This window comes from Rhinichthys klamathensis, unplaced genomic scaffold (assembly GCF_029890125.1).
Source record: "Rhinichthys klamathensis goyatoka isolate OS25496 unplaced genomic scaffold, OSU_Roscu_1.1 h1tg000830l_1, whole genome shotgun sequence".
NCBI classification, from domain to species: domain Eukaryota; kingdom Metazoa; phylum Chordata; class Actinopteri; order Cypriniformes; family Leuciscidae; genus Rhinichthys; species Rhinichthys klamathensis.
In genome coordinates, this window is record NW_026607212.1 from 421,515 (window position 1) to 432,185 (window position 10,671).

General features: G+C 34.5%; 1 protein-coding gene across 2 annotated transcripts; it reads left to right on the top strand.

Annotated features, from left to right (window-relative positions):
• Positions 1 to 8,605: 8,605 nt before the first annotated feature.
• LOC130078205 (CD48 antigen-like) lies at positions 8,606 to 10,467 on the top strand. 2 transcript variants are annotated; one of them, XM_056243728.1, is made up of 4 exons: positions 8,606 to 8,738; positions 8,839 to 9,144; positions 9,911 to 10,195; positions 10,276 to 10,467. In XM_056243728.1, the coding sequence occupies exons 1-4, from the start codon at positions 8,696 to 8,698 to the stop codon at positions 10,458 to 10,460; spliced, it is 819 nt and encodes a 272-aa protein (XP_056099703.1). In that variant the 5' UTR covers positions 8,606 to 8,695; the 3' UTR covers positions 10,461 to 10,467. The 2 variants fall into 2 exon arrangements, with proteins under 2 accessions (XP_056099703.1, XP_056099704.1); XM_056243729.1 differs by having other exon boundaries at positions 10,288 to 10,467.
• The last annotated feature ends 204 nt before the right edge of the window (positions 10,468 to 10,671 follow it).

Consider the following 10,671-nt stretch of genomic DNA (forward strand, 5'->3'; position numbering starts at 1 on the left):
ATATGTATAATTGCAGAGCTCTGTAATTGAATTAAAGAGCTCTGCAAATGCATTCTTACTAGTAACAACTGAATTAGAGAGCTCTCTAATTGTAATTCTTAATAGTAATAATTGCATTAGAGAGCTCTCTAATTGTAATTCTTAATAGTAATAATTGCATTAGAGAGCTCTCTAATTGGAATTCTTACTAGTAAGAATGCATTTGCAGAGCTCTTTAATTGCATTCTTATTAGTAACAATTGAAATAGAGAGCTCTCTAATTGAATTAAAGAGCTCTGCAATTGAGTTGTTACTAGTAACAATTGAATTAGAGAGCTCTCTAATTGTTATTCTTACTAGTAACAATTGCATTAGAGAGCTCTACAATTAAATTGTTACTAGTAAGAATTGAATTAGAGAGCTCTCTAATTGTAATTGTTACTAGTCATAATTGGATTAGAGAGCTCTCTAATTGAATTGTTACTAGTAACATTTGAATTAGAGAGCTCTCTAACGGTAATTCTTACTAGTAACAATTCAATTAGAGAGCTCTGTAATTAAAAATGAATGGAAGTCAATGGAGACATATGACTAGTAAAAATTCATTTGTAGAGCTCTCTAATTGTAATTGTTACTAGTAAGAATTGAATTAGAGAGCTCTGCAATTGTAATTGTTACTAGTAAGATCGAATGAATATAATCAAATCATTTTTAAAAGGACTGTCTGAAAACAGACGCGGTCTTACCTCTGTTTCTCTGAGAGACTCATCTTAGAGAGAGAGAGAGAGAGAGAGAGAGAGAGAGTGTGATTTCCTCGCTCCTCTGTCATACTGCAGCTAAACTGCCATTGAAAACAGATCAGCACTGGGATCGATGTGTTGAAGACCTTCAGCTGCTCAGCACGACCTGGACATGACCAAAATGTAAACAGAACAGAACCAAGATGAATGTTTTGCAGATATCATTAATTTAGGATTTTAAAGAACAACATAATTCGAGGATTTATTCTGATTCAAGGGACATTTTTAATATAGCCTAGGTTATTGTACAACGTGAACGAAAATGTTCTAATCTATTTAATTATAGCTGACATTTGTTACATTTGATTTGACACATACAAAAATACATTAAAGCATCATACGCCACGCGCTTGAGGTTTCCTGAGTGCTTTCCATTTTGATTTCATCACAAAACAACAGCCAAAATAAAAGGAAGGAATTTTAAAAAAGGTCATATTAAATACGTATTGAAAAAAACATTACCTGTTTTTTAACGTAATTCTCAATCACTGTAATTGAGGATGTTTTAAAAAAAAACTTACTTATGTTGCACGCATGGGTTGCACGTTGGTCTGGAGCATCAGAAACGATTTGCAAAATGGTTTCTCTTTCTCACTTTTACTATTAGTCACATGATAGGATTACACCCATAAGTGACCTTTGCCAACAACCACTAGGGCCTGTTCTGCTACATTTACGATTTTTAAAGCCTAGATTTGTTCACGGTTAAGCATTGACTGGTCGTTCTAACATCATCATATTTATGCCTTAATAAAGCTTAAGTCACTTCTGTGTCTTGAATTTTCAGTCAGCTTTGAATTAATTTGTGTTATGTCAGATCTTTATCAAGTGCAAATCATGATGTCAGCAAACCAATTGTGAGTGAGACGTATAAAAGGTGACAGAATATTCCCTCACCAGTAGCCTAATTCATATATATTAATATTATATATATATATATATATATATATATATATATATATATATATATATATATATATATATATATATATATATATATATATAATTGAATTGTTTAGTTGGTCTCACGTCCCGTTGACTAACACCGGGAGGCGGGGTTTATGACCTATAATATTTGACCTATACTTTTCAGGGCTTGTGCGGCACGCTTGGTTTTTCCTTGTTACTTTCATTTTCGTCTTCTTCTTGGGTTTTACTGACGGGTTTTGAACCAGCTGAACATGTGCTTACCGCCACCTGCTGGAGCTTGAATATTCTACAACATATCGTAATAAATCCTGCAAGACTAACAAATAAATAAATACTTATAAGTCTATACCATACTACAAACTATTTAGTAAACAAATTATAATATATCGAAAGCTTCCCGTCCACCGGGTTTCGGTTCCATCATTACTGTGCCCGGCTGATGGTCATAAATACACTTCACATGTGATGAATTCAAACTGCAGATCAATTTTACATTGTATTAGAAGACTGATACAGCATTGCATCCTAAATCAATAAACACTATAATTATATGAGATTTGATTTCCTTGTGCTAATGTTTTTATGATTAAATCAAATGTGCACATCGAACATGTGTTCAAAGCTGTCTTGAATCAAATCCCAGTCTCATCACTCATTTCCGTCTCCACATTTTCCTATAAAAATAAAGATAAAAAGCACACATATAAAGTTATAAAAGTGAAGTAATATTTGTATTCAATTTGGTTGCAGATTTTAAACATGCTTTTCTATAAAGAGGACAAATATTTTACTTTTAAAAAAAAAGTCTAACCCTGATAAATTAGAACAGTTACAAACTGGTAACCCTCAGCAATTCTGGAGGGAATTACTTAAGTTAGGTCCAAAAAAGAAAACATTAATTCCTATGGAGGTTTTATTTGAAACTGGCGAATCTTCTTTTGAATGTGGACAAATATTAAAAAAGTGGGAAAAGGATTATCGTGAATTATATTCCTATAGTAGTTTCTCTTTATTTGATGATCATTTCTTAGAAGAAACTTGTAAAGTAAAATTGGAGTTGGAAACCGGGATGAACACAATATACTATCAAAATGATATACTGAACAGTGATATTACGTTAGAGGAAGTACTTAAAGTACTAGATAGAGCCAAGGTAAATAAAGCTGTGGGCATTGAAGATCTCCCTAACGAGGTACTTAGGAACCCTAGCTTGTGTAATGTTCTACATTGTTTATGTCGTATATGTTTTCAGAATGGTATTATACCATCTGTGTGGAATCGATCAATTATCAAACCTATCCCGAAATCCATAAAAGATGACCATAGGGTCCCGCTGAATTATAGAGGGATTAGTTTGATTAGTACAGTCTATAAAATTTACTCAGGAGTCCTTAACAACAGACTTAATGCTTTTTTGGAGGCTTATGGGGGATTAGTAGATGAACAGAATGGTTTTAGGAAAAACAGGTCCTGTATTGATCATATTTATGTGCTATCCTCGGTGGTGAGAGCGCGTTTGGATAGGGGTAAAAGTACTTTTGCCTGCTTTGTTGATTTCAAAAAGGCGTTTGATTGTGTTAATCGAGACCTTTTACTGTTTAAATTACTTTCATTTGGTATTAATGGGGAATTTTATAATGCTATAAAACTCCTTTACAGAGACCCCATTGCTTGTGTACAGAATAATAATTTGAGAACAGACTGGTTTCCGACACCTTTTGGGGTGAAGCAGGGTGACTTACTTTCCCCTTCCCTGTTTGCTTTCTACATAAATGATTTAGCCCAAGAAATTAAGCAGGGAAATCTGGGTGTACAAATTGAGGACATGAATCTAAGTATTCTGCTTTACGCAGATGACATTGTTTTGATAGCTGAAAATGAAGTAAGTTTACAAAATATGTTGAATATTATGAGTTCCTGGTGTAGGAAATGGCGTCTTACTATTAATAATGAAAAAACACAAGTTGTTCAATTTAGGAAAAAAAGTGAATTACAGAGTACTTATATATTTCAGTTTGGGCCCGTGTCCTTAAAATATACCAGTCATTATAAATACCTTGGTTTTGTTTTTGATGAAAATATGAAGTTTACAGAGGGAAGAAAAATACTAGCAGAGTCTGCTGGAAGGGCATTGGGTTCTGTGTTGAGTAAAATGAAACTATGTACAGATCTTGGTTTTTTGACATTTACACAACTATATAAATCTTTGGTTGACTCAGTTTTGTTTTATGCTGCAGGAGTTTGGGGATTTGAAGAGGTTTTTGATTGTAATTCTGTTCAAAATCGTGCTTTGAGATGTTTTCTTGGGGTACATAAATATGCAGCGAAGGTAGCTGTGAATGGAGATGCAGGATGGGATCCATGTATTGTAAAACAAAGGTGTGAAATGGTGCGATTGTGGAACCGTCTTGTTAGTCTGCCAGAGGAAAGGCTAACTAAGAAATTTTTTAACTGGGACAGAGCAAATCATCACCCCTGGTGTGGAGAAGTTTTGTCAATATTTTCTGTGTCTGACTTGCATATAAGGTACTACAATAAGCTTCAATGTAATATAAAGGATGTCAGACAAAGACTGTTAAGTAAATATGAAAATCACTGGAAACAAGATATATGGAAGAAGCCAAAACTCAGAAATTATGTTCAGTTTAAGAATGATTTTGTAACAGAACCTTATATTTTCCTTAATTTAAAGAGAAGGCAGAGGTCTCTCTGTGCGCAATTGAGAACTAGTACCTTACCTCTGGCAGTGGAAGTGGGTCGATTTAAGGGTATACCTGAACATTTACGTTTATGTGAATTCTGTGATCTCAAGGTTGTGGAAGATGAATTTCACTTTGTTTTTTATTGCCCTTTATACTATGATTTAAGGAACTCTCTTTTTGAATTAGTTCAGTTAAAAAATCCTGATATATTTTGGAAATATGAAGGGGAGATTTTGTGCTGGCTGTTTGATAATCATGTTTTTGCTTTGGCAAAATTTATCGAAAAAGCCTGGTGTTTACGGCAAAGTATTCTGTATCCTGTATGATATCCCGTATGTCATCTCTATTTGTATGTGTATTTATCTTTGTGGTTTAGTTATACTATGTTGGAGATTTTGTCTTATATCACGTGGCTATTTTGGTGATATGTGTGAAGCTGTTGTGTCTAATAAGCCCATGAGGGCTGGGCACCATAAAAGGTGTTTGACACTCAAATAAACAATAACTAACTAACTAACTAACCCTGATAGTGTGGTCATTCCCATTTTTTCTCTCCATCATTTGACAAAAGGCTGGCTTTGTCCATGTAAATAACAACACACTGACTTTGATTTGACAATGATTACACACAGTGATATGAGAATGGGTTATTTAACACTTGTCTGTATATTGCCCAGAATAACATGTTTCTTAAACAGTTCTTCTAAAAAACGCTTGTATGACTTTTTAAGCTTCAAGTCTACATGGCTAGTGACTAATGAATCTTTCAAACAAATAAAAAAATCTTGTTTTTAAGCTGTATATTGTCACAGGTGTGGTGCGGGCAGAAGAAGACTCGAAGTCTAAAGGCTCCAATTCAAACAGTTTACTAATATATTACTCACAGGTACAGGCTGACAGGCAGGATGACACACACGCTAAACACAACTAACAACCGACAAAGACTGAATGAACTGAGGGAAACTAAATACAGAGACTGATTAACATGATGACAGGTGACACAGATGATGATTATAAACTAAACAGACGAGACAACTGAAGACAAACGAGGAGAGGGAAAACTGAACAAGGAAGACATGTGACAGATACAGGACAGATGAACTTGACTGTGACATATATAATTTTTTTTTTAAAGTTATTGTAAGAAACAATGATTTAACTCACAATTTAGACAGAGTATACAGTATATAGTTTGTATAGTTTATTATATTTGTGTGGTAAATTTTGATTTGCTAAATCAGATTTAAGATCAGCAACATATACTTTATATACTTCATTATGTTTGTTTAATCTCAATATCATCAGTATCGTTTGCAGGCTTTTTATGAAAGAGACAGATTTCTGCTAACAGGACCCATTTATGATCTGACCAGCCTCTTCTTCTTCCTTTATACCACCTGTAAAAAAAAAAAAAAAAAAAAAATCATCATTTGCACGTTTCTGTTAATGCCGAATGGTCACTGAACAAAATAAACCTTTAAAAAACTCTTTTCGCCCTGTCATTTCTCAATATACACCGTGTTACCGGTAGTTCTTTATCATGATAATATTAATGCTTCCCCTTGGTTATTGAAAAAGTTTGTGAACCAGTTTAACATTTGTGAATTGTATTTTACTGAGTTTAAAATTCAAGTACTTATAGGCTAAGATTTACATATTGAAATGTAGTAATTTTTGACTGTGAGAAGGTTATGTTAAGACTTACGTTCACTCATCCCTGCTTTAAACAATGAGGTGTGAGTGGTTTAGGAAGTAGCTGATGACCATTTTAGAAGTACAAATAAATAAATAAAATAAAATAGGGTCCACGATCCCCCTCCTCTGGGAATAGCATGGCATATCAGCAGTAAAAAGGGAAAAATAGATGTTTTCATGTTTAGTCACTAGGGGGCGCTCACTAACAGAGTCTTATCTGTTAGAAGAGAGTACAATCTGAGTTATGGAGTTAAAAAACAATGTGTTTGAATGCAATGTACTTAATATTATTTAACATAACATAATATAATAATAAGGCACATCGAAAATAAAAATGCACAAAAGTATTGTTCAAAACAGTCACAAGCCATGTTCAGTTTGCTTGAAATATAAAGTATTCTTAGAAGAAGAAAAAAACAGTAGGCTATAGTGCAGAGTGCAGAATATCATGCCAAAGTGATGAATTAAATACTACTAGCAGGGAGTGAATACACACTCTGAACTTTAGATTCTCTCTAAATACACATTTACGTTAAATTGTGCACATACATGAAGGGTCAGTTTGTGTCTGCTGAGATACTGTCAAACATCTACAGGATGTGGTCTGCTGGAACTCAGTGACAACAAATAAAGTTCAGTCGCTATGAAATGAGAAATTAAAATAACAACACAAAGCTCTTTTTGTGAGATCTGATATATCCACATACTAATTTACCACTAATAAAGTGATTTGGTTGTATAGGTTTGGAAATAAGGGAACGGTTAATGCTGTTGTTCTCTAGACAGGGTCTGTAACCACAGAGAAGAGAAGATGCTGAAAATAAACCACAAGAACTGAGACCATCTGCAAACATTAGCTTCAGATCAGAGAACCGATATCGGTTTAAGACGACTTACATTCAATGAGTACAAAATCTTTATCATAGAACATGAACTCCAAACATGACTGCTGGACTGTTTTCTTTGAACTATTGGAATTAAAAGTGATAAAAAGTGAGAAGCGAAACAAAGAACTGAAAATATAGTGACCAATCACAAACAAAAAGTGATCTGTTTTCTGATGTCTGAGCTTGTATGTTTAGTGCTTATAAAGGCCCTTTTCTGCGAACACAGATCTGACGGTGACTTCCCCTCAAAAATGCCTTACTGTGGAATAAAAACAGTTAAATAAAGTTTCTCTTGCAAGATATATAATGTTTCCACTGAATACTTTAGACACTCTCAGCTCAGTTTCTGAGTTAAAGTGAAACCTGCTGCGGTCGAGTGTATTTAGAGGAAGACTGACCCAAATTAATGTGGTTTCTGTTGAGTGGACAAACGTCTCGCTCCTGTTTACTATTGTGTGTGCGGTTGACTGATGGGTAAACAAGCAAAGACATTATTTTCCTTTAAGTCAGATTTCCACGCTACACAAAAGATTCACTGTACAATAAAGTAAAATGAATTCCTCAACAGTGGTATTTGTGAAACCCATCATCCATCATTCAAGAACCTCTCTATTTTCTCTAAAACAGACTGACAGATGATCATCTCAGCACTATAAGACAGCAGTAGATTAAACCAAACGTCGACTGCAAGTTTTTTGAGACAATCACTTAAACCATTGAATTGGTCAATACTGACTGACTCATTCATATAATAATATGACTCATTTACAAACAACTTTCATTTCAAATGACCAACTTTAATTATTTTACAGCTGTTTAATTGATTGTGTTCCCATACAAACAGTGTGGATAAATAGAATATAATATTACAAATCTAAATTGAATAATCCACATTAAGAAAAATACATCAGGCCAATAATTGGGTTCAGCACATTTAAAAGACAACTTTAGAGTGTTTTGAACATTACAGAATTTGTATACACATGCTTGTGTTCATTCTTAAAAACAATAGACAGGCTTTTGGTTAATATGATTCTGTTTATGATTTATTTAGAAAATGTCAGAAATCTATCTTTCTAGTAGACTATACAATAATGAAATTGGCATTTTTTTTTTGTAAATGAGACACAGGCACATAATACACAATTACAGTTGAATGCAAACTTTATTTATCATATTAATTATATTATCCGACTTGTTAACCATGAGCTCAATGATAGGATTGTCCAGGTCTGTGCAAAACCAGCCCAAACATCAATCAATAGCCAATAAAAAGTCAATAAAATTCCACTGGCCCTATCCATCAAAACTCAACATATGCCACTCCCATAACTAAAATACATATTTTACAGTCACGTGATTGTAAAGTTCAACTTGAATCACTAGTAATCATAAACATTCAGTTTTTTTATAAATAAGCTTATAAATATTACTTCCCAATTGACTGGATTTCCGAAAGCACAACCGGACTAACCTCTCTAAAACTCTCATTGGTTGAACAGATGCATACGTCACCACGTGTTGCAGCCAGGACTAGTTCACGACCACAGGCGCGTGCTCAATAATGTGGGTTTGCAGACTGTCGACTCGGAGTTCTGACTGGTTTCATGTTAGGCTCTAAACATTAGCGCTTTACGGCAAATAAACTTATTAATTACCTTTTAATGTCACATTAGTTTCAGTTCTCAGAGGCTTTACGAAAATGATTCGCACATTTGTTTTGTTATTTTTGTTGTGTCTGGTTGGTAAGTTATAAATCTATATTTAAGGTAATAGTTTTATCTGACTTAAAGTAAGAAAATAAACTTTGTTTAAATATTTACGTCATTTGATTTTGTTCAGCAGGTGTGTTTGATGTTGAGTCACATGAAGTTTCAGTGATGATGGGAGATTCTGTCACTCTGGACTCGAGTGTTTCTGAAATGCAACCAAAGAATGAGATCGAGTGGAGGTTTGACGGCATTCGCATAGCTAAAGTAATGAAGGGCAATCCTACATATTATGATAATGCGAGATTCAGAGACAGACTGAAGCTGGAGAGAAATGGATCTCTCACCATCACAGACACCAGAATCACAGACACTGGAGTCTATGAATTAAGTATTATTATTAATAATGAGATAACCAAGACGTTCAGTGTTACAGTTTATGGTGAGTAGAGTATACTGTATGTCATATTTATATTGTAAATAGTATATCATCCTAATAATGATATCTATATTTCACGATGGTTTTAATATTTTAATTTACAGATACATTCTAGACTGTGGTCCCACTTTAGTTAAAACAGCATTTTGACTTTTTCATGAAGGCATCGCCTGTTGCACAATGTGCATTAGCATGATTTTTCTGTTTTGTTTTTTTCAGATACTTTTCAGACACTTTGTGATATACTTGTCAGATTTTATTCCTGTTATGTTATTTAATTGTGAACCAATGTAACTCAGTTCATTAGATCAGGGGGTTTCAAACCGTTGGAGCATTTCCACATTGTGAATGCCTCTATCTCGTTTGAACACCCAGTTCAGGTCACACACACAGAACTACTAACACTGCTTCTTCCCTTGAGGCTGCCTACACTTGATGCTTAAAAAGCGACCGCTGCAAATGCATTTGTTCTTCATGTCAGAAATAGCCTACGTCAGAGATAGAACGGGGCATCAGTTCACTGTGGGGAATTTGTTATAGCGTTGCCCCGCTCTGCATCGAGTGTAGACAGCATCAATTATTTTAATGGGTTCTATTTGCTTTTGTCGCATCGCATCCAGAGTAGACCCGTTGTGAGGGAGACTTAAAAAATGTGCAGTGCCTGATAGGTCACAGTAAACACTCAAGCAACACTTAAACACTAATAAATAAAACATTCCTCTTGTTACTCTTAATGTACCCAGGTTTCATCTTATTTCATGTTTTGCAGCTCCACTATCCATTCCTGTCATTACCAGTGACATTTCAAAATGTTCATCAAGCTCAAAATGTGCACTGCTGTGTTCAGTGATGAATGTGAGTCATGTGACTCTCTCCTGGTACAAAGGAATCAGTGTATTGTCCAGCATCAGTGCGTCTGATCTCAGCATCAGTCTCTCTCTTCCTCTGGAGGTGGAATATCAGGATAACAACACTTACAGCTGTGTGATCAACAATCCCATCAGCAACCAGACCACACACGTCTGCATTACCGATCTCTGTCGTTTGTGTACAGGTACGTTAGCTGTGAAGTTATAATTTTTTTTTATGAATCAGTCTTTTTTTTTTTATGAACATTTTGTTTCTGTGCTTAAGTTCTCTCTTCAGATGAAGTTCATAATTGTGAAAGCACTGAAGCTGTGATCCGATTGGTCGTCACTGCTCTGGTGGGCGTGTCCGCTGTGGCTGCTTTCATTGTGCTGGTTTATGACATCAGATCAAGAAGAGTTGAACTGGAGAGACATCAGACCTTCAATGATGGATCTAATATTCTAAAATAAGAATAAACAGTTTGCGTTTTGAAATCTTTCTCTTCTTTTTTCGTTAGGAAAATGTAATGAAATATATAAAATATATCCAACCCCCAATCATATATATGCACGTCTGCTCATAGAATCATTCACATGATCAGCACAATTTATTTGTTTAAATGCAAACAAAAGTAGAGCATATGTACAGTATGTGTTTCAATTCAAAATATTACCAAATTTG